The 24,837-nt window shown below is 39.6% G+C and overlaps 1 protein-coding gene across 6 annotated transcripts in view; it reads right to left on the bottom strand.

The window, feature by feature from the left end:
• TBXAS1 (thromboxane A synthase 1) overlaps positions 1-24,837 on the bottom strand; it is a 275,226-nt gene that overhangs the window by 241,948 nt on the left and 8,441 nt on the right. For all 6 annotated transcript variants that reach the window (XM_034403670.3, XM_087873777.1, XM_034403666.3 and 3 more), the window contains exon 2: positions 17,517-17,636. In XM_034403670.3, coding sequence (XP_034259561.2) covers positions 17,517-17,614 — 98 coding nt within the window. In that variant the 5' untranslated portion in view covers positions 17,615-17,636. The remainder of the gene's footprint in view (positions 1-17,516; positions 17,637-24,837) is intronic.

Here is a 24,837-nt window from a genome sequence, read left to right as displayed (position 1 = left end):
TCAAGCTTTGGATCTACAATTCCATTAAAGTCCCCTAGCATACATATTTCAAGATGTGCCCAATTTGCCAACTGTTCCTGCAGTTTCCTATAGAATTTCCCTTGTTTTTTATTCGGTGCATAAACCCCTACTAATAGCAGTCTAGAGTTACCTCTCATTATTTCAACTATGAGTATTCTCCCTTTTTCATCTTTATATTTACATTCTGCCATTATTCCTTTCTTAACATAGATAGCAACCCCCCTTTTCCTTTTCTCAGCTAGTGAGGAAAATACTTTACCAAATTTACAGTAATTTAAATATTCAGCTTCATCTTTTTTTATATGGACCTCTTGGATGCAGATAATATCGGGATTTTGTTTCACCAATTTCGACAATATTATCCTTCTTTTTTTGTAATCGTTTAATCCATTCACATTTACCGATATGATCTTGGTATCGTTCATTCCTGAAATTAGTTTCTAGTCTCTTGTTCTTATTTACCTTTTAAAGTTACTGCTCTCACTGGTCTTGATTTTTTCCCTCTTTCCTCAGTATCCTCCTTTTTCTTCTCCTCTTCTATGTCTTCCCTAGTAATTTGCTCTTGGGATATCTCTTCTTCCGTATTTACTATCTCGTTATCCTCCTTACTGGTTTGTTCCTCCTCTCCTCCCCTTAGTTGTTCTAAAAAGTCTTGGGCATCACTTAGACAATCAATTCTTATTTTCCTCCCTTGCCAGGAAATTTGCAGTCCTTCTGGCAAAAGCCACCTAAAAATTATATTTCTCCTGTTTAGATGATTTGTCAAAAACCTATAGTTTCTCCTCCTTTCCCTCACTCTTCTCGGAATTTGTTTCAGAATATTAATTTCTTTTCCCCCATAGGTAATTTTTTCCTCCCGAGCTATGTTATACAGGATATCCCTAACTTTTTTTCTAGCAAAGCGCACATGGACCTCTCTGGGGAGTCTGTTTCTTCTTACGTAATTTGTCTGGACCCTGTACACCTCATCAATCTCACGAATTATTTCCTGCTTGTCTTGCTGCAGAGTTTCTGCAATCAACTCCGCTATCTTGTCACCTAAATCCTCATCTTTATCTTCCAGGATGTTCTGGAAACGCAAGAAAAACGAGGCCTTGTCCATCTCAAGTTGGATCAGCGCGTCTTCCGTTTCTTTGTTTTGTGCCGACAAAGTTTGGTCTACTGTGTCCAGTTTTTTCTCGTTTTTTTCAATTCTTTGTTCTGCTTTTAAAATTCTATTTTCGTTACTAGCAATAGCAGTTTGAATCTCATTCATTTTAAAATCGAGAGCATGGATGTCTGATTTTAATTCGGAGTGACTATTCAAAAGTTTTTCTTGCATCGCAAGCATTGTTTCTTGGATTGACTGAAGGGATGTTTGTACCGTTTGCAGTGTAGGAGTTATAGGGGGTTTGTCTAGTTTCTGGAGACCTTCTACTGATTTCTGGGTGGCTGGGGAAGACATCGCTAAGGTAGGTATAGATGTCGCTTTTTTAGCAGTTTTTGCAATTGTGGAGGTCAGACTTGCCATTTCTTTCAGAACCAATTTTTGGTCTCTTATTATCTCCTCTATCTTTCTCCAAATTCTCATCCAGTGGCACTTGCCACGTTTTCTCTGAGGAGCTTTCTTAGACCTTTATTTCGCTCCTTTATTGGTCCTCTCTGCACTCTCAATAAGTTCCAGTTAATACTAGGTTCTAAATTTCCAAAATACTGTAGCGGGCTACTATAAAGTTTCCAGCAATTAACAATCACTAATTATATAATTATATAGTTCTCCTCCAAATAGGTAGACAAAATATCGATACAAATCAATTAATCACTTAATAAAATCTAAATTCAATCTTAGAAAAGAGTAAGTAATATATATAAATTGTTAAAGGCTAGCAATACAAGTAATTATTTTAAGTTAATAAATTCTAATTTCAGTTCCTAATGGGTAGTATTGATATAGATAAATACAGATAGATATTCTAAATTGTATAAGTTGACCACAATAAGTTAATGAACTAATGAATTCTAAGTTCAGATCTTAATAAAGGTTGGATATAAATAGATATAATAGATATAAATAAGTATAAATAGGTATAAATAAATTACAATAAATATAAGTAAATATAAAATCCTATATAATAATTTAATTAGTAAGATACAAATCCAACCCTTTTTTCCCTTAACTAGTAATAATTATAGAAATCTAAATTCTCATATATAATCAACCTTTTTTTTTGTATATATCTATAAAATGGCTTAAGAGATCTAATTAATATTAATTATAAAATTATAAAGTTAGAGAGGAAAACAGAGTTCACTTATTAATATCACAGATACTCAAGAGAAAGATAGGAAAGATATAAACATATAAATATATGGGTATAAGTATATTGTTTTATAGTGTTTATAGTATTTACGGAATTTTAGAGTACAAATAGGAAATCTTCAATTTCCCACTTTGCTGGGCTCCAACCAAACTCGATGGTAATAGTCTCTGCCAGAGCGTCTTCTTGTTCAACCGCTGCTGTTCCACTCTTCCGATTCAATGGAAGCACTTCCTGTTTGCTGAAAGCCTCAAACAGCTAATCACTGTATTTCTTCTGCTTTCTTCCACTCAATCCCAATACCAAAAGCCAGCCACACCAATAATCTTTCCTTTTTCTTTTACTCTCTCACCACACCGCACTCTCCAAAGCTCCTTGCAGACGCAATCCACTCTCCCCGTTTTCTCGTCTGCTCTTCGGCTTGTCGGATCGCCGGGAGTACAAGCTGCTCCACCCTCTCCGTCTCTGCCTCTCGCCGCTCCGAGCACTCCTCTCCCGACACCACCGATCCCCTCTCTGCCGCACGATCGTAGGTATAAGGGAATAGGCTTAAATCTGTCACCGCACCTCCGATCTTCTTCTTAGCTTCCCGTCTTTGTTGGCTATTGCTGCTTCGCGCCCATCAATGGCCGGCTCACCGCGTTGGCTAGGCAGAGCCGCCTGGTCCAGCGAGAGGTGATCGCACCCACTTCCCGCTTGCCTGGCTTCCTCTTTTGCCCGCAGGGCTCTCCGGGTCCCGCGTCCCCCGAGGGGATCCCCAAAACGCGATGTTAAAAGGTGTTGAGGAGCAGCGAGCTCTCACTCAACACCCTGTCGCTGCAAATCACCAACCGGAAGTCCCGATCCTAATAATATTTTATCCAATTACAATTGTTCCTTGTTTATGCCGTATTGTTCCCAAAAATTTCTATTTTAGATTCTTTTATATATTATTGGCTCTTAAAATACCTCAAGATGCATTGGTAATCAATTTCCATAGTTCTTAGCCTTTCAGTCCAACTTTGATACTCTTCTTTAAGACAGAACATTCTTAGGACCATCTAATGACTAACCTTAACATAATAAAGTTATGTTATATAAATTAAACAAAACAAAGCTGAATGGCTCGTATTGCTTTTGTCTGGTTTCTGTCTGTCCACAGATAAAAAAGACTTCACCTGTAAATTTCACCTGTAAAATTTGTACTTGTCACAAGCCTGTGACAAACAGAGCAGCTTCGGCAGAAAACCGGTAGGAAACCTACTATCAGCTTGGCAGAAATAGCTTCCATTAGGGGGAAAACTGCATATCTTGCATTTTATTTTTATTTTATTTTTGTAATGAACGGCAATGCATAAATTCATGCTATACAATGTGAAGTGGCTCCATTATTATTAACATCCCTCCATCTGTTATTCCCTTGTTTTGTTCTTTTTTTATAGTTTTAAAACATTTTTATAATTGATAAATGGTATTTATTTTTTGTTTTGGCTTTGTTATATGTCACTCAGAGAAGCTTTTGATGAGATGGGCAGCTTTATAAAAATCAATCAATCAATAAATTGCTAAGAAACAATGTGCAGAATTATCTAGTCTTCTCTGTTCAGGGGTGGGCTGCTGGGGGTTCGCAGGGGTTCAGGAGAATCTCTAGCTAAGATTCTGTGCAGTTCAGAGAACCCCCAAATCCCACTCCTGGCTGGCCTCGCCCACCCCTCCCCTCCCGAGTCCCCATACAGCCTGTTTTGGATACAGGTAAGTACAGGGCACAAGTGGAGGCTCAGCAAGGGCAAAAATTGGGCCTATGAGAAGTTTGGGAAGGGCCGGAGCCTGGGGAGGCCATTTTCGCCCTCCTGAATGTTCGAGGAAAGCCGCCGGAGCCTGAGGAGGGCAAAAACATCCCCCCCCCACAGCAGTGCAGGAAGCCGACTAAGCCACACCCACCATGTCCATGCCCACCCAGCAACTGGGCAGAGAACCCCTTGATAAAATTTTTGAAGCCCACCTCTGTCTCAATTTCCTTCTGGCTGTGATATTTCCAAACTGTAACAGAAAGCAAGTTTCACTTTATGTAGCATTATTTTCTTCTGAGTAAACCTGCTTATATCTATATTTCCTGAAACCAAAGATAATGTATATGACAGTGAAAAATACAGTCTTGTGAAAACTGTATTCGACTGATATTCCCTAAGTAGTACATAATGTTTCTTCCTACTAACCCCTTCCTCCTTATTATCACTAGACACATTTGTAGAAAACAGGATGTTTTGAATTCATACAGCTCACATGACAAAGTCCATAACTGAAACACAGACAGAGACAGAGACAGAGACAGAGAGTCAGAGAGAGAGACAGAGAGAGAGGGAGGGAGGGAGGGAGAGATGGTCTGCTATCAAATATGGATTCCCAAAGATCATACATTGAAACAAATGTCTCCCTTCATTCTCCATCTCAAAGACATGGATACCAACAATGTGAGCCCAACAAGAAGCTAGGGTTGCTATAGGTTCTATCAGTCATAGAATGCCTGCTAGTAGAGATTAGGAAATGTGCCATCTCTGCCATAGCCCTGCCCTCTGGAATATTGCCACCTCAGAGGATGATCCCAACCCTATATAAGCTTTTTGTAAGGCCTTGAAGTTCTGGCTTTGTGTCCAAGCCTAGGCCCTGAGGGTGTGAAGATCTCTGCTTCCTGGCTATATAGACATTTCTAATGACATTTTTCTCACCTGCCACACACACACACACACACACACACACATATACACACACACACACACACACACACACACACACACACTTCAGGCTGGTGTTTTCGGCTTCATGCTTCTAGGAGCAATGTGTGATCGCAGCTTCTTCCTTTTAACTGCCAGTGGGGGTGTGAACTGATTGGGTGGGAGCTTGGCTGTGTTCTGATTGGGTAGAGGTGTGTTCTGATTGGTTGGGGGGTTTGGCTGTGCTCTGATTGGATGGGGGGTTGGCTGTGCTCTGATTGGCTAGGAGTGTGTTCTGTTTAGGTGGGGGCTTGGTTGTGCTCGGGTTAGTCTGAGTTGCAGGGGGATTTGAGCTGGTGAGCTGTGTTGCTGTTGTTTGGCTTCGCGTTCGTGGTCGTACCACATCTTCATGGTGGGTGTCAGTTTGCTTCATGTATGGATTGGAGAGGTTTAAAGTGGCTAATGATGCAGCTGTGGTCTGGCTTCTGGTTTGTGGTTGTGCCTCATCAGTGTGGGTTTGCTTTTTGTGTGGATGTGTGGTGGTGACATCCTGTGTGGTTTTCGTGAGTGTGGGTCTGGCGTCATTCTTTGTGTTAGGGACTCGTTTGTCAATGAGGGCGGGTTTCCAAATGGCTGGTAGGCGGGAGGTATCATCTCGTTTATTCGTTTATGCCTCGTTTATGCCTACCAGCGATTTGGAAACCCGCCCTCATTGACAAACGAGTTGACACCTCTTGGATGACACCTCCAATTGCATCGTGTATCTCTCTCACACAGGCACAAATGTTATGTGATAAGTTCCTTAAGCACAGAACTTTCATTACTGCCAGGGAATGCACAAAAAAAAAAAAAAAAAAACTCTACCCCAGAACAAGAAAGGCTATAATTTCTCCTCCATTTCATTATTGTTTGACCTTCAATACTTGTTGCCTTTGGATCCTTTAGCGACTGGTTATAGTCTTCACTGTTTAGACATTTTACAAAAAGCAGCTTTTGGGTGCCAAAAAGGAAGGAAGTGTTATAATTTATTTTTGCTCCCAATTGTCTTTGGAGTAGATTTTAAAGAATGTATTTAAAAAAGAGAGTTATGGTTAATACTTTTACTACAAGCTCAATTTTAGATTATTCCTAATGAAAATACTATGAATGGCTCAAATTAGATTTTGCTAACATTGAACCAGAACAATCGTTCTTCTATGCACAATGTTTTCTTCATCCAGATGGATGCCTTTATAATGTATAAAGATAAATAATAGAGAAGAATTAATTCCTCCCAGAGCAAGGGCAGAAGCATTTTAAAAACAGTGTCCTAATGGGTACAATTATAGAGAGAAACTATTTTGCTTCCCAGCATGCTCTAACTTCTTATGAGATGGATCAAAGAGAGTAGCCAATCTTTGGTTCCATGCTTGGTGACACCTCCCTTATGTTGCCAATGCTGCCCTAGAGAGAGAGAATATATGTATTTATGTGTGTACACAAAGGAACTAATTAACTAAAAGACAGTTCAGTAAAACAACTGTGGGTCAGATTATGGCAGTAATAAACCTCAGGGTGGGATATGGTTAAAAAAAGACAGCAAATCTGGAGGAACATTGACTGTAAATAGCATATATTATCATATTTCACATTACAGCTAGGCTGAAAAGTTCCTAAGAGAAGATCTAGTTATCTCAACTGTAAGAAAGCAAAAACAATGTATACGAAAGACTAACATGCATAGTTTAGAGAAGTATAACATTTATTTATATTTCTTGATTCACACAAACATACAATTGGCTTGGTTTGCTCATGAAATCCCATCACTATGACTTTACATAATTCAGTGTTACGTGTGAGTCAAGCCACCATGGCTTGTTCAACAAATCATAGCAAAACAACAGGCTAAGTTCTTATATAAAATGAATTTTAGCCAATGTTCACTAAATAAGCCACAAGTGGCTGGATGCACATATTTGCCAAGTCAGAAATCATGATTTACAAAGCCTGTTGGTTGACTTCATCCAAGGTACTAAACTACACCATAGCATGATTTAGTAACCATTGACTCAGACTATCCATACATCTGGCCCAATTGTCACTCCAGCTGCTCAGATAGATGATTTTACTCAGCCCCCCCCCCAATTAAAAAGGTATAATATGTGAGAAGGGCAGCCATATAAAGATGATAAATGACTAAATAAAAATTTAACCAGAAATGCTGGAAAATTAATTTGGGATTTTCTGTAATTTCAGTTAAGAACTATGGTCTCACCGTTCTGTACATGAATTCTACAATGCAGTCTTTAAATCCCAGAGAGTAGAAATGGGGCCGAGTGTTGGCAAATTCAGTTCCTCCCATAATACAAAATGGGCCAATGGGCCAATAGAAACGGAGACATCTTTATGTTTTATTTTTTAAATGTATAATTGCATTGATTACCATCCATACCTGAATCCTCCTTTTCCCTTCCCATACTTGTTTGCTCCTTGGTCAATTTTTCAACTGAAAATTCCTAAAAGCAGGAAATTGTTCTTTTTTTCCCATGCTACCTTGTAAACTTCTCTGTACCTTCAGATACTTTTTATTATTCCCCTCAAATGTGAAATAATAAATTCCTCTACTGCAAAATGCAGAAAAGTGCCCCCAGATTCAACTCTGTACTAATTTTCTAGTTGGAGCTAGTTCCACTATTTTTAAAATTCCTTATATATACGTAGTGGCAACAGCGAGCTATGTTAATATGATGTTGAACTTTTCTTCTGCAAAGAAGAATAAATAACACCAAACCAACTCGTAGCTATTTTGGATTTTATTTTTTTTTATTTTTTATTTTTTTGTTACAATAATTTAGATCCAAGAATTCTGGAGTATTTTTCCCCCAATGCTTAATAATTGCTTCCAAGAAACAGAATTTAGAAATATCATAACATACTTAAAAAAAACAGTGTTTGGGTAAAGAATCTGTTGGATATTATCAACATTTAAACTCCAGGAAAGAATCCAGAAATCCTGGAACATAAACAGCAATTGTTTTATTACAGAGCACTTGGGCAATGATGATTTTGAGAAAATTTAACCATACTTAAAGATTAGTTTTATTTCTTCCTGTGAATTTCTCATCTGATACTAGAGAAGTCTTAATAAATTCTGTAAATCTATATGTGTTTTAATATGGCTGTACACCGCCCTGAGTCCTTCGGGAGAAGGGCGGTATAGAAGTCCAATAAACATAACATAACATAACAAACAATAACAAATTGATCTGAATACCAATTTCAACCTCAGACCCGTATAGGTTAGAAACATGTGGAAGAGGCCTTCATTCTTCATTCTATATACAATGGCTAAAATGATAGTGATGATGATACATACACATATATATCTTTATCGTTACCATCTTTATCTTTAGTTGGGTTCTCTAGTTTTTCCCATATTAAAAAAAATCTACCTTCAATTTTGCAAGGGCTATGGCAGTGATGGCAAACCATTTTTGCACCGAGTGCCCAAAGCACACGCGCACATGCACATACATACCCAAAATGCAACATGCGCGTGCACCCTGTGCATGCATGAGCGCACCCCGCTCATGCATGCACTACCCACATGCATGCACACACTCCCACGCATGCACGCATCCCCGCATATACACCCCACCCCCCACGCATCCACCCCACACCCTGCAGATGCACCGCAGAAACCCGAAGACCAGCTGGCCAGCGGGAGGCACACGCGCATGCACAGCTGAGTTGGGGCGATGGTGCGCATGCCCACAGAGAGAGCTGTGCGTGCCACCTGTTTGCCACCACTGGGCTATGGTAAACTTATATATATATTAGCTGATTTGTCTTCATAAGATTCTCCAAGATCCTTGAAGACTGTATTCTTCTAAGATGAGTCTAGCTCCACAGATCGTAAGGGGCCTTATTAGTCCTCTCAAATCAAACCAACAACTTATTCAGCCATTATTAATATTATTAAAACTATTATTCACGAAAAGTTTACCTAAAATGCCATAATCCTCCTTGGTCTAAGAAGTAAGGACACTATGCAGCACTGATCACTTATGGATGGCACTTAAACAACATTCTGCTGAATGTTTTTAAATAATGGTTTATTTAATTCCAGTAAAAGCCATTAGCCCCCATTTGCTGGGACAATCTGTTTCTTACCCTATATAGGTGAGAGGTGACACCTCTCCTGCGCGAGCTGCACTGGCTTCCTGTGGTCTTCAGGGTGCGCTTCAAGGTGTTGGTGATCACCTTTAAAGTGCTCCATGGCTTAGGGCCGGGGCATTTACGAGACCGCCTTCTGCCGCCAATAGCCTCCCACCGGCCAGTACGCTCCCACAGAGAGGGTCTCCTCAGGGTGCCGTCAGCCAGACAATGTCGGCTGGCGACCCCCAGGGGGAGGGCCTTCTCTGTGGGAGCCCCTGCCCTCTGGAACGACCTACCCCCAGAGATATGCACGATACCAGACCTCCAGACTTTTCGTCAGGCCCTGAAAACACATCTTTTTCACCTAGCTGGGCTGGCTTGATCCCATCCCTTCGGTTTTAATTGAAATTGGTTTTAATCCGGGTTGTTTTAAATGGATAGCCAAAATTATTTAATGTTTTTAAACTGCTTTTAAATTTTATATGTTATGTTTTACCATGGCTGTTCACCGCCCTGAGTCCTGTTGGAGAAGGGCGGTATACAAATTAAATAAATAAATAAATAATAAATATCTATATTTATATTGCCATACACTCTATACGAGGGGTCCTCAAACTTGACAACTTTAAGACTTGTGGACTTCAATTCCAGCTATGCTGGCTGGAGAATTCTGGGAGTTGAAGTCCACAAGTCTTAAAGCTGCCAAGTTTGAAGACCTCTGCTCTATACTATACCATCCTATCCTTGAAGTCTGCTGTTGATATGTCCATCTTTCTTCAGCATAGCTGCTTTTGGTGGAGTGCCTGTTAATATCTGTACAGGTTGTAGTACTTTTATCTCTGTAATATAATAATACAAATAAATGAGAGCACCCAAGAATTAGCTTCTCAATTTCCACCTTCATCTATACTGGGATAGTATAGATGAAGAACAGGAGGAAGGAAATTTATTTATTTCAAGCTGCTGTGTTTTCTTTCTACTGCTAGATTCAGCCATTGTGCTAAGCTACAATTTTCAGAGCTATGTTTCCACTTACACAAAGAAACAAAGTCTATACCAAATATGCAAGAGGAACATCAAGAGGGATCCATGTTTTAAAAACATGTCACTTGGGCTACTTGAATGCGTTGCATTGCCCCTTGGACATAATCTGAAACACAACACAGAAATCAAGATTTGGGGAGATTGTTGTGTCTTACTGAGAATAAATACCATCCGTTTTGTGAGTTCTACACTGCTTACCAATTTCTTGATGTTGAGATCTAAAACTTGAGAGCTACCCTGTTTCCCCGAAAATAAGACCTCCCCGGATAATAAGCCCAATTGGACTTTTGAGCGCATGCACCAAAATAAGAAGAAATGGCTTAAGAAGAAATTTTTGAATGTTTTAAAATGTTTTAAATGTTTTAATTGGTAGTGAGTTTTAATTGGGCCAAATTTATATATCTTTTAATTGTTTTTTAATATTTGTCCTGTATGTTTTTTAATTCTGGCTGTACACCGCCCTGAGTCCTCAGGGAGAAGGGCGGTATAGAAATTTAATATAAAATAAAAATAAAAATAAATAACCCCCCCCAAAAAATAAGCCCTCCCCAAAAATATTTAAACGGATGCTCAGCCGGTCCCCGCCATTTCCTTTAGTTAGGGTTAGGGAGACAGAGCTGGAAATCAGGTAAGACAGAAGAGGAGCCCCATCTTGCGCCACACGCCCCAAAATAATAAGACCTCCCTGAAAATAAGCGCTTATTTTGGGGTTCAAAAAAATATAAGACAGGGTCTTATTTTCGGGAAAACATGGTAAGTATCTTAAAGAACACTTCCTCCAATCTATTTGAGCTTCAAAATCTTTCATTAAAGCTCTTCTCACCACATCAGAGATTAGATTGATGGCAATAAAGAGAGACTTTACTGTCTGTTGTCCTAGTGATGGAATTCTTTACAGTGGTACGTCGTAAAGTGCTGAGTGAATATAAATTTATTATGGCAGGCATTTCAATCATTTGCATTTTAAAGAACTGGAAGGATGCTATATTTTAAGCAATGCTGCTTCAATGAATAATTTTGTTATTGATATTAACTGAGCTACTATATTAGCGATAGTGCTGTAGATTTTGTTTAATTGCACAGTAAATTGTCCTTGGACAGAAATGGAGGACTGCATGTAAATATACCTTTAATTATGTGAACTAGGCAAAAATATCAGTGGAGTAGCTTAACAACTGTGGCAAAAAAAGTGGTAAAAGTAGGTGTGACTCATTTAATGACCCACATTGTTTAGTGACAGACATTCCAGTCCCAATTGTGATTGCAAATTGAGGACTACCTGTATGACAGAACCACTCATAACTTCCTCTTGTGCTTCTAGCTCTGGTTATAAGACTGCAAGACGATCAAACCAGTCAGTCCTAGAGGAGATCAACCCTGACTGCTCTTTAGAAAGCCAGATCCTGAAGATGAAACTCAAATCCTTTGGCCATCTAATGAGAAGGAAGGACTCACTGGAGAAGAATCTAATGCTGGGCAAGATTGAGGGCAAAAGAAGAAGGGGACGACAGAGAACGAGGTGGCTGGATGGAGTCACCGAAGCAGTAAACGTGAGCTTAAATGGACTCCAGAGGATGGTAGAGGACAGGAAAGCCTGGAGGAACATTGTCCATGGGGTCACGAGAGGTCAGACATGACTTCGCAACTAACAACAACAACAACTAATTCTTTTTACTATCATCTCAAATTTTCTTAGGTCCCCTTTGATGTCAAAGTAGCAATGCTGACATAGAATGATCTCAGTTTTCCAACACAATTTATTGATCTTATTTTACTCGCATTTCCATATTTCACTGAGCCACTTTTTTAATGCTAACTAACCAATTTGTGATGCATATCTTTCAATTGCTTCCTGCTGCACAAACAGAGAACCAACTTGTTTGTTTTTTTTTACTATCAAAGGAGGTAGTATGATTCTGGGATCATAAAACTATGCCCAAACTTATATGTAATTTAAAAACCACATTGACTGGGCTCTCATAACACATTAAGCCAAAATTAGATAAGCCATAGAAAACTTGTGGTACACTACTGTATATCCTTGAATTAAGTCAAAATGAGGTCTCTTCAGTTTTGGCTTCATGTGCTGGCCCGGAATTCTGCTAGTTGTCGCTCCAGCACACCTGGAGGGCATCTGATGGGGAAAAGATGGTTTTTTTTGGCAACTAGTCTTTAGGGTCTGAGGCAGAGATATTTCCTGTTGACATTTTTAGTCAGAAATGGCCAGTACTGGAGCTGGTGTGGCATGTAAATAATGGGTTCTGTAACTACCCTGTGGTCTCTCCACACAGCCACTAAATGCAGTGAAGCAAAAAAAATATCTCATGGTTAGCAAGGAAGGTGGGAATTTTCCTCCCATTTGCCAAACAAACATCTGTAAGCCCAAAATCTGGCTATGTGGTTCTATGGAATACAGTTACTACCGTAATAGCATATTCTCCTCTACTATAAAAGAGACGAAGCTAAGCGATTTCTATTAAGAAAAAAAAACACAAGGAAACACAGTTCTATAACCAAAGAGCTGACAAAAATACAACAGCCAACAGCCAAGAAGTTGCTCACTCAAAAAGCACGAAGGTTATCTTTGCAGGGTAAATGACAAGTGACGCAAATGTTTTGCTACCAGCATTAGCCCAGGCACATCAGGGTTGATTTTCACAAACCCCTTCTATCAGCCAGCATATCATTTAAAGCGTGGCATTCCACAACATGTGCCTAACAAAGAGGCCATTTAAAACCCAGCTCTGCCTGTGCTAATCTTCCAAAACTGAGAAGGGAGACATATCACAGCACTATTCGGGTGTTGAACTTAACACTGGAAAGCTGCATCCAGTAGTCTAATGTAGTACAGTCACAGTCCAAGAGAAGGGGCTCATTGCCACCTCTGCTGAGAAACAGAAGACATTTTTAAGCAGGATCAGATAAAGAACAGAATCTGAACCCGCCGTCTCGGTATATGAAAAAGTGAGATTAGCACCTGGACTGAAATAATAAGCAGAAAAGGATGGAGGGAGGCTTTATCTCAAACAGAAAATGGGAAGGTCACAATGTGTGCATGCAGACAAGCTTCATTAAGTGCACATTTCAGAATTATGAAACAAGCAAATTTGAAATGTATCCCTCCTATACATACACATATAGTGTGTGTGTGAAAGAGAGAGAGAGAGAGACGGGAGAGGGAGGGAGGGAGGGGGAGTGGGAAGGAAAGAGAGAGCTACAACTCTATTTCCACATTTCAAACACTTAGGTTTGTTTAGATAAGCTGGTGAAACTCTACTTTGAACAACGATGTCTGAAAGCAGTGACAGCTTCTTCATAATGCAAAGCTTACGGTACATTAAACTTTAAATGAGAGGCAAATTCCTGCATTAATTTTATCAAGGCATTCACAAGCAGGAGAAGTAAAGCCATAACTGGAATAAGCACACCAAGGTCAGACAGCGGCAACTTATCTCCCTGTTCAATTAAAGATTTTTAAAATGTACTATTTATAGCAATAATACTACAGATGAGGAACTACATCGCTTGTTATCCTCAAAAGTTCAAAAGCATTGATAATACTTTTTCATTTAAATCTCAGTAAAGTATCAGGACACCGTGGCTCAGTGGCTAAGATGCTGAGCTTGTCGATTGAAAGGTGGGCAGTTCAGCGGTTCAAATCCCTAGTGCTGCATAATGGGGTGAGCTCCCGTTACTTGTCCCAGCTTCTGCCAACCTAGCATGTAAAGCATGTAAAAAATGCAAGTAGAAAAATAGGGACCACTTTGGTGGGAAGGTAACAGCGTTCCATGCGCCTTTGGTGTTTAGTCATGCCGGCCACATGACCACAGAGACGTCTTCGGACAGCACTGGCTCTTCTGCTTTGAAACGGAGATGAGCACCGCCCCCTAGAGTTGGGAATGACTAGCACATATGTGCGAGGGAAACTTTTATCTTTACCTAAAGTATTTTCAGTGCATCTATATCCTCATGCTTACCTATTATTCATCCATCCATCTATCCATCCATCCATCACCCATCCATCCCTTTTCGATAACTGCAACATTGGCTCAAAACCAAATCAGAGCATTATTTGTTGGTTGATAGTGGACCAAACAGTTCAAAACCACAATTATCATAACCAAGAAACCAAGACTCTTTAGAGTTAGTTAGTTAGTTAGTTAGTTTATTAAACTTCTATACCACCCTTCTCCCGAAGGACTCAGGGCGGTGTACAGCCATGTTAAAACACACATAAACTCACAAAATGTAAAAACAATTTAAAACAAATATATAAAATTTGGCCCACAAAGTTAAAAATTAACAAACAACCCAATTTAAAATTCATATTCTAAGCCAGCCCGGCCTGTTGGAACAAAAGAGTCTTAAGGACACGGCGAAAGGTACGAAGGTCGGGGATCATATGAACCTCCAGGGTCAGGTCATTCCAGAGGGCAGGTGCCCCCACAGAGATGGCTCTCCCCCTGGGTGTCACCAGTCGGCATTGTTTGGCCGACGGCACTCTGAGGAGTCCCTCTCTGTTGGAGCATATTGGCCAGTGGGAGGCTACCGGTGGCAGAAGGCGATCTCGTACATACCCAGGTCCTAAGCCATGGAGCGCTTTAAAGGTGGTAACCAGCACCCTGAATCGCACCCGGAAGATCACCGGGAGCCAGTGCAGCTCGCGCAGGAGGTGTTACATGGGTGCGCCGTGTCGCACCCATAATTACCTGTGCGGCCGCATTCTGGACCATTGGAGCCTCTGGGTGCTCTTCAAGGGGAGCTCCATGTAGAGAGCATTACAGTAGTCCAGACGAGACGTGACAAGGGCATGAGTGACCATGCGCAAGGCATCCCGGTCCAGAAAGGGACACAACTGGTAGATCAGGCGAACCTCATAGAAAGCTCCCCTGGCCACAGCCATCATATGGTCTTCTAAAGTGCATCCAGGAGAACACCCAAGTTGCGAGCCCTCTCTGAGAGGGTCAGGATCTCACCCCCAATAGTCAGCAATGGAGAGCTGGCTATATCGGGATGCCAGAAACCATAGCCACTTGGTCTTGGAAGGGTTAAGTCTGAGCTTGTTTCTCCCCATCCAGATCCGCACGGCCTCCAGGAACCGGGCATCATTGGGGTGGTCCAGGGTGGAGATGTACAGCTGAGTATCATCAGCCTTCTGATGGCACTTCACCCCAAAACCACGGATGATCTCACCCAGCGGCTTCACATAAATGTTGAACAGAAGGGGCGAGAGGACCGACCCTTGCGGCACCCCACAAACAAGGCGCCTCAAAGTCGACTTCTGACCCCCTGCCAACACAAACTGTGTACCGTCAGAGAGGAAGGAGGAGAACCACCACAACACGGTGTCTAATAGGACCAGGACAGAGGAACAATCCCTGTCCCGGGCCCTCCAGAGATCATCAACCAATGTGACCAATGCCGTTTCCGTGCTGTAAACCTGCCTGAAACCCAACTGGTACAGATCTAGATAGACAGTTTCATCCAGTTGCTTGATAACAGCTTAAAATGATCTAATTTTTGCAAAACACTGCTGACTTGAAGGACTACTAAAAAAAGTATCCCTCCTTAAACAAGAGTCACCTAAAACAATTGTTCTAGGCACATTAATCCACATATTCTCAGCTTTAGACATACATTGTGTTCCTGTATGAGTAATACATTAGACCCCCAAAGTAATGAAAATAAATTCTCCTTGGAAAAAGTAGCTTTGGGAAAATCTAGGAATGCAAGGGAATATTTTTCAAAAAAGGACCCAAGTTAGCCTTCTATCACTAAAGCAGAGTTAGCTTTATGCTGCCAATGAACACCAGTGAATCTATAAACACTTTATATGATATTTGCCAGGTGGTTCCCTACTCTGACTTTAATTTTTAATTGAAAATGGAACGTTGTCATGCTACAAAGGAAAGCATAACCTATAGCATCTTGTTTTCAAAGTTCCCCCAAAGGCCCAGTTGGCATTTTTAGAAAAACAAAATGAGGATGGAGGGAACTGGTTCAGTGTTATATGTGGAAAAGTGTCTACTTACCTACAAAAAACAAAACAAAAACAAAGAAATGTTGCATTGGAGTGATATACACAGAATCCTATATAGTTAGAACTGGTCTTATAGTAAATGAATGTTGTATGACAGTCCTGTAACCACCATTGTGAATAAATGTCCCAACAATAGCTGTTTTGGGAGGAGACCTATGACATGCTCTCAAAATTCCAAATGTGCTCAAAAGAACAGAAATACAGTAAAATAATAAATGATAACAACAGTAATAGCGATTATTAACAGTAGTACTATATGCTAGCACTTTACAGAACCTTGAGGCTACCCTAAAAAGTTTACAAGATAAAAATTGATTCACAGGTATGGGAATGAAGAGGGTAGTTCCATAAAGATTTATGAATTTGTGGGTTTTGAGATATGATTTATAGGAATATTATAAAGCAGAAAATATTTGGATAACAGAAGATAGTAGAGCTGGAAAAGTAAAATTTATATGCAGAGATGTATCAGAAGAAATATTTCCAGCTGACTATTACTCATTTCATTCCCATTATTTTGAAACAAAATAATCACATAAATATAAATTAATTCCTACGGAGACTTGGAGTAAGGAAAAGGAAAAAGAACAATTACCCAGTTTAAAAGCATTTAGAACAGTCATTTAATCATAGTATGAGTTTTCAATATATTTTGTTTTACTTTTGGTCGTTTTTTTAAAAAAGTTAAGTCAATCAATTTCTTTATTTCCTTCTATTAATTGATCTCAATAATATAGCATAAAAGGCCCTTGGTTATTCTAATCATTTATGTCAAGAAGAATCACAAACCACATATTGTTATGGAAATAATGTTGAGTGACATGTTTGAATCAGAGGTACAAAGAATAGTTTACACCAGCATCAACACAGAAACTCTTTCATAGAAGAGGAGTCTAATTAAAATTTAACTGCCGTAGTTTCAAACAAGCAACCAGTTGATAATGATGTTGAATTCCTGCAACTGTAAGTGTAACTCTTTCTAATTTCACAAATATATTAGTCTTTAATATGACATAACATGTTTTGTTGCAAAACATCCATAGTCACATATATTCAACTGTCTTAGATTATTTTAAAGGGATTATTTTAAAATCTTTATCAGAGGTAACCTTTTGCAGACCTGAATCCACTTCTTGAGATGGACAGTGTCTTCCTTAAATTGATAGTATCACAAAGGTCTGTGGATTTTGTTCTTCAAAAATAAGTTTAGTTTGGAAACCAAACAGTCATGATCTCATTGTTCCTTTAAACTGTATTTGAGAAAGTTTAACTCATAAATCCACTTACCAAGCAAGGAGAACCAACATTATCACCAGAAAAGTCAGTGTGGCTGTTATAACATTAGTCCCAACAAAGTCAAGCCTCAAGACATCTGTAAGTCCCATTGTCTTCTACTGGAGAAGCACCCTGGTCAAACGGGCAGAAAAAAAGGATGTTTCATTAGTCAGGAGGTAACAGAGTTCCAACTGTTAATACAAATGACAAGCTACAGCAAAAGAGGAACCACGGAAGTTAAGTGTCACATCAACGTCACTCCAAAACCAAACACCAACTTTTCCTGTTCTTGCATCTTCACAGAGACAGAATTAAAGGTTTCCTGCATTAGTAGGCCAAGACAATGCTCTTCCAAACCCCTCTTCAACATTAACAACTACAGCAGCAATAAATATTTACATAGCTGCTGCCTGATATCACAGAGCTGGCATTTAGGGATGAAGAAAGGATAAGAATGAACTAACCTGGTATAGATTTCAAAGCCCAGAGGGCAGTGGGTATAAAAAAAAATCAATGTCTTCATCTCTGTTTAATAGAAAATATCTTACACAACATGAAGACTTGCATTCTTGATTAATAGCAATACTGTTGGATAGACAGCTTTAGAAATAAGCTATCCAAAGATTTAAGCAAATTTTGAATGGGGCGAAATGGCTCTTCGCAGACCCCTCAATATCTCTTCTCCCATTGCATCTAAGTGGGGCAGAAATATCCCTGGCCATTATCTGTGTCCTTGTAGCATTCCCTTCCTCTCATTCCTAGACCAGGAAGACCAGTTTCAATATGGCTTTTAAAACAGTATTCTCCCTCAATAGCACCCATTAAAAAGGTTTGTAAAATCTGTGACAGTTTTGCGACAGTTTATCAGGAGATAAAGTCAGAAGATCAGTAACGGGAAGGAACAAAGTGACCCTTATTGGCTTTTTTCAGATTGAAAGCGGAGGGATTTCTGTTTTTATTTTTTCCTTTCTTCCAGTCCCTGATCTGTCTCATCTGCTGGCATTCTGCTGTTGTCTCCTTAAAAAGCTAGACACAACAATGATGCACTTGGTAGTCTTTAAGGCTTGTGCAACAGTGCTACGCTGATCATCCAGTAACACTATAGTTTGGTGAAAGGTTGAAGCAGGGTATTCATGAAATGCGGGAACCAGCCCAATTCCCCCCTAACTGTTCCCCAAATAGAGTGTGGAGGGAAACTGAAAATAAGCATTTGTTGCTTATTTAAAGAAAGGAAAGAATCCTACTTTAAAATGCTGCTTCTGACTCAGCTTGCTCTGTGACTTTGGTCATTTAAAAAAAAAAAAAACATATTCAGTTCAGTTTACAAGAAAATAGGCCAGAGGAAGAGGACAAGGAGCAGTTTGGCGACGATACCAGAGTCCTGCATCCAGGCATGCACTGTCTGTGCTGCTGCATCGCCTTGATTGACAAATGTTTTTCCTGTCGGCCAGTGATGGGCAGAAGAGGGAGGATGTGAACTAATCGCTTTGCTTATCACACGTTCACATGCACAGACAGGACAGCACCATTCAGCAGTGAGTGAGAACAAAGCAATTGAGGGAGAATAGTGGGGCAGCAAATGTCATAGTTTTCTGCTGACTCAAGGATAGATAGTACTTTAATGCAGTAGTGCAGTAGTGGGAAAATGACCTACATTAAAAATCACCTCTAAATTTTTTTAAAAAAAAATATAGACCTTTGTGGAAGTACATCCAAAGAGGTGGTTAGTAAACATGTAAACATTCCCTCCATCGAGTAGATCACTGGTTCGTTCTAGTTTGGCACTAATTTCTTTGAGTGGAAATAACCAACCACCATTTAAGTTTTTCTCAAACACCTAAAAAAGTTCAAAACTAGCAGCACTGGAGATTAAATTTGGGAATATGCAATAGGCATCAAATTGTAAAAAGACCTTTTTTGTCGTGGAACCCAATTTATAGAAACCTAAGGAAATCTCCCTACAGAAAAAGCACTATCCTGCTATCAAGGTATATGTTGAAACCTACCGGTAATTATTCATGCCACCTTTTGGTATCTCTCAGCTAATGGTTTGTGTTTTATACATTTTAATAATATTTGATGTGCTTTACTGGACATTTTCTGAAGATACATAATACAATAGACCTTGCACAAATAAGAAGGCATATAATTCCTAACAGACATCTGTTTAAGACTATGAAGACAGTTTGTTAGATTTACATAAACCAAGATGGATTTAATCCAACATTTGTGCTAGAGGACTTATCTAGAGTTTTAACAACATATCATGAACACTTTCACAAAATGACGGCCATAGGGGTCATAATGTATTCATTGATGCAAAACTAAGTACACATGGCTACATCCCTTTTATCCCCACAAAATATTTTTCACCATCTTGAATAAGTGTTTTATTCCCTGGAAAGAAGACACCCCCCACTCCCTTATGAATAAAGCAAAACAGCTCTACACCATTTAAACATGTCTCTGTTTTCTGGTCAAGATATGAATTGAAAGGTGGTTTAGATCAGTAGTGGGTTTCAAATCCCATCACTACTGGTTTGCTCGTGGGCGTGCACGCATGCATAGAGACGCCCAGGCGGGTGGGTGGAGACTCCCACCACTGCCAGCGGTTCCCCCGATCAGCGGCGAACCGGTAGCAACCCACCACTGGTTTAGATCAATGTTTGTCAAACTCAGCAATTTTAAGACCTGAGAACTTCAACTCCCCAGAATTCCCTAATTGAGCTGGGAATTGAAGTCCACACATGTTAATGTCAATGACGTTGAGATATACTGCTTTAGATTCAGCATGGGCACCCTCAATCTGTAAACAGCACCTCAAAGGCAGCAACTGAGGCTCATAAAAATGTTTGAGTAAACATGAAGTGGCAAGGCAGCTATTATATCATTCTACATAGTTACCACCTTCATAATGATTTTAAATATATAATTCCTTTTACAAGCTGGTAACAAGTGTAGAGTGTAGAGGAGGTTATTTATTTGGATTCTCTGCCCAAGTCACTTCACTATAGAATACAGCAGCATGGAGCTGCCCTTGAATGCCACTCAAAAGCTACAGCTGGTCCAGAATGCAGAGCACAAGTAGTTATGGAAAACTTCAGTACAGCCATGTAATCTTCCTAACTGTACTGTATTTATTACCAGCAGGCTTCCGGGTACCATTCAAGGTGATAGTTATCATCTTCAAGGCACCTTACATGACATAGGGCCTGGATATCCGAAGGATGATTTTTCTCCACTTGTCTCTGCCTATCCCATAAAATCCAAGAGTTGGCATACCTTCTCTGTCACCCTTTTGAATAGCTTTTCCCTTGAGGTTTTTTTAGATTATTCTCCCTTGGTTTGGATACTTAGACTTTAAACATTCAGAGTGTGGCTTTATCAAATCATTGTTTGACAAAATTATGCAAATTTTAAAACCTTAAAAGTCAAGGTTTTTGTACCTTCTCTGGCAAGTCTCAGAAAGAAGTATTCTATATTTGTATGCCCATAAATATAAAAGCAGACTTTCAAAGCAGTCTTTCGATTGTCTTCATTGCCTCTGGTTTGATTTACATCAGGTCTTCAAACTTGGCAGCTTTAAGACTTGTGGACTTCAACTCCCACAATACTCCAGCCAGCATAGCTGTTTTATATGGGACCTCTGTTTTACATGTTAAATTTTACTTTGTTTTACTGAAAGCATTGATAGAACTGGGAGTAAAATAAATTTAATCGATAATGTAATTAATCCTAAAAACACATCTCTAATTCCCCGTGTTACATTCTGTATTCTTATCACCCCAAAGCACATGGACATATGCTCACTAAATCACCAATGTAACAGAAGTCACTTCTAGGAAGACTGGCCCATACAATATCCAAACTAGAGTTTGTGCTCTGTTCTAAAAAAGACATGCAGTGCCTTGCCTGGGTATTCCACAGATTAAGTAAAAAGATCAATGAGTTCACTAGCAGCTTTGCAAAGCATTTCGCACATCCAATGTGTTGTGCTTGTGTTTACAGCATTAATAGCACCAACACTTCCAAATGCAAATCTAAATCAATAAATGCATTTCCACATCAGTGCGGTCCAGAAAGCAAAACTGCTTCAAAACAGGAAAATTGCAATCAACCATCTTCTCTATCGAGCAATTGGACTGTTCTCCTCAAGTCAGCGTCAGTAATTTCTTTATTGTACCCTTTGCCGGCATAACTGGCCAGCACTACTGGATTCTAAACGAACAGCCCATTTTATGCAAAAATGCGGGAGTTACGGCAAGCAGGATACAGGAAATCTTGAAGTTATGAGGTTGCTTTGTGTTGTGCCAAAGCATTTGGCATATTGATGCCATTACTGGCAGCAGCTCTCTAGGGTTTCAAGAAGGCAGTTTTCCCACGTTCTGCTGCTTGAGATTATAAAGAAAACAGCTATTGTCAGAGATTAGGATCAGGGCGTCGTGCAAGGCATCCCTTGGAAGATAAACTGTGGTAGCAAGAACTACCAAGCTGCTACAGCAAGAATGAAGCAGGGCCAGGATATACAAAGAACCAGAGAGTTTCTATCTAAAAGACTGCTTCTCAACCTCAACAACTTTTGAGGTTGTAACGCTCTCTACATGGGGCTCCCCTTGTGAGTACACCCGGAGGCTCCAACTGGTGCAGAATGCGGCTGCGCGGGGAATTATGGGAGTGACGGGGCGCTCCCATGTGATTCCTCTCCTGCGTGAGCTGCATTGGCTTCCGGTGGACTTCCGGGTGCGCTTCAAGGTGTTGGTGATCACCTTTAAAGCGCTCCATGGCTTAGGGCCAGGGTACTTACGGGACCGCCTTCTGCCACCAATAGCCTCCCACCGGCCGGTTCGCTCCCACAGAGAGGGCCTCCTCAGGGTGCCGTCGGCCAGACAATGCCGGCTGACGACCCCCAGGAGGAGAGCCTTCTCTGTGGTGGCGCCTACCCTATGGAACAATCTACCCCCAGAGATACGAGTGATCTCTGACCTCCGGATTTTTTGTCGGGCCCTAAAAACTTATTTTTTTCAGTTAGCCAGTCTGTCTTGATTTTAGGGTTAGTTTTAAAATTTTAATATTGATTTTAATTGACAAGTTTTAAATTATGGGCCAAATTTATAAATTATTTAAACTTTATTTTTAACTGTGATGTTATGTATAGATGTTTTTATCTTGGCTGTTCACCGCCCTGAGTCCGAAAGGAGAAGGGCGGTATAGAAATTTGAATAATAAATAAATAAATAAATAAATAAATAAATAAATAAATAAACTTTTAGATGTGTGGACCTCAACTCCCAGAATTTCCAAGCTGCATGTTTTGAAGCTCAGATATCTTAAAAGTTGCTGAGGTTGAGAAACACTGTCATAGGAAGAGATTTTTAAAACTGCCAGCTTCCCATCTTACAACAACAACCTAGACAACTATAACATAGTTTTTTTTTTACATTTGGAAGAACTAGCTGAGCAGAGAAAAGTGTTTAGACCGTAAAATATTGTTCCTTAAGTACTTCCCTGTTGAACAGGTCTTTTCACGGATTTATTTCCCTTTCCAATCATTCCTCCTCTTCTACAGAATTTCTCTAGAAGCATCAACCGAAACTTCTAAATTACATAAAAAGAAAAAGCAACATATCCAAAGATAAATTTAGCTTGACTAGGTGCTTTACTAAGAAACAGAACTGGAATTTAAGAGAATTTGGGAGCCCAGTCCTTACCTCAATTTAATAGTACAATTTTGTTATTTTATATTTTTTAAAAAATATTTGAGGACTACAGTTTCTTTATGGCGATATGTACTGCTTCACAAACTTTAAAGTCATAAGCAAGTTGTGAGTCACTGCACCTTGTCCACAATCCCAATGGGCACAAATGGAAATTTATGGAAGTATGTGGAATTTCCAAATGGCTATTTAAAAAGAAAATGCTGTAAAGTCAACACTTTAGTCTCATCAAACTGAAATTAATTTTAGAAAATGGACAAGAGCCTCCCCACCACCCAAAAATGATAACCTACCGGTAGTTAGCTAAACTCAGGAGAAGAATGCTAATTGTATGGTCCAAAATACATTTACTTGGTAATGAAGAACTTCTCAATTATATTGGAGGAAATGAATTTGACAGTAGCATTGTTTTAAGGAAGAGAATACTCCATTAGTGACATTTGGCATTTTCTCACAGTGCCAACAATGTTTTCAGATGAGGACTCCCCCCCCCCATTACCTTTCTGGTAATAGGAAAGGATGGATTACCATAAATTACCCATACACCTTTATATGCAAACTCAATACATCAGCCCTAACTTTTACGCCTTAACTTCACCAACCAGAATCAACCCATCTGATTTGCATGTCCTAGGAGAAACTGCAGTTTGCCCCTGACTTGGGTACACAGATACTGTTTTCCAATGAATGCAACTGGATTACAGTACAGCCTTTCTCAAGTGAGACTTACTCTGACATTGTTAACGTTGTTACTAAAGATAGAATTTTTTTCAGAACCCTTGTAGAGAATAGGACGATGCCATTGATTACATAGTTGTAAGATTTTGCTATTTTTTTTACAAAAAAAATTTTTTTTAATTACCTTGGGCATTGTATTTATATTCTTATATAGTGTTACTTTGCTATTAACTATCATCAGCCTTGTTTGGTTGCAATTATATGCAAATCTAATCAACAAAAGAATCCCCGTGATAACTGCAAAGAGGCATTTTATTATTTTACTAGGTTTTTATGCTGCTCCAGTTGTCAACTTGTGTGTTAATCTATTTTGCAGCAATACTTGCATTGGTCAACCATCAAGTTTCTTACTATCAGGTAAGAATGTTAAAACACCTGGGGAATTTGACCAGTATTATTGTGAGATCTGCAGCAGATTAGACAATTGCTGTAAGAATCTGCAGACATGTAAATTGGGTCCTATCAGATGCAGACACGATGTAAGGTATTATCAAATGTGTTCTCCACCTACCAAGAGAAATGTGTTTGGGGCTTGCAAAGATGGAAACAGTTCTGATGTTAACAGATGGGTTTTATGATATTCACACTGGAGGTTTTTGGGTTTTGTGGGGGGGGGGTTGCTTCCTCTTAGCAAACTTTGGAGACCTCTAAGTAAGGACTATACCAGCTGCGCAGCTCACAACCTTTTGCTTTATACAAACCATTGTGTCATGGTTTAAAGACTACCACCTAAAATAGGCATCAGTAATGTAATGCCTATGAATGAATTTGAGGGGACACTCAATAAACCCACTTTTATAAAATCTTTTTTTTAATGCATAGTAATTGCTGACATTGACAAATCTCATTACTGTAGGTGTTCTTGACTGATCTCTAACAAG

This window comes from Pantherophis guttatus, chromosome 7 (assembly GCF_059756535.1).
Source record: "Pantherophis guttatus breed Tessera chromosome 7, ASM5975653v1, whole genome shotgun sequence".
Classification (NCBI taxonomy): Eukaryota; Metazoa; Chordata; class Lepidosauria; order Squamata; family Colubridae; genus Pantherophis; species Pantherophis guttatus.
Note: the sequence above shows the minus strand (reverse complement) of the source record. Positions and strands in the feature narration are given on the sequence as shown.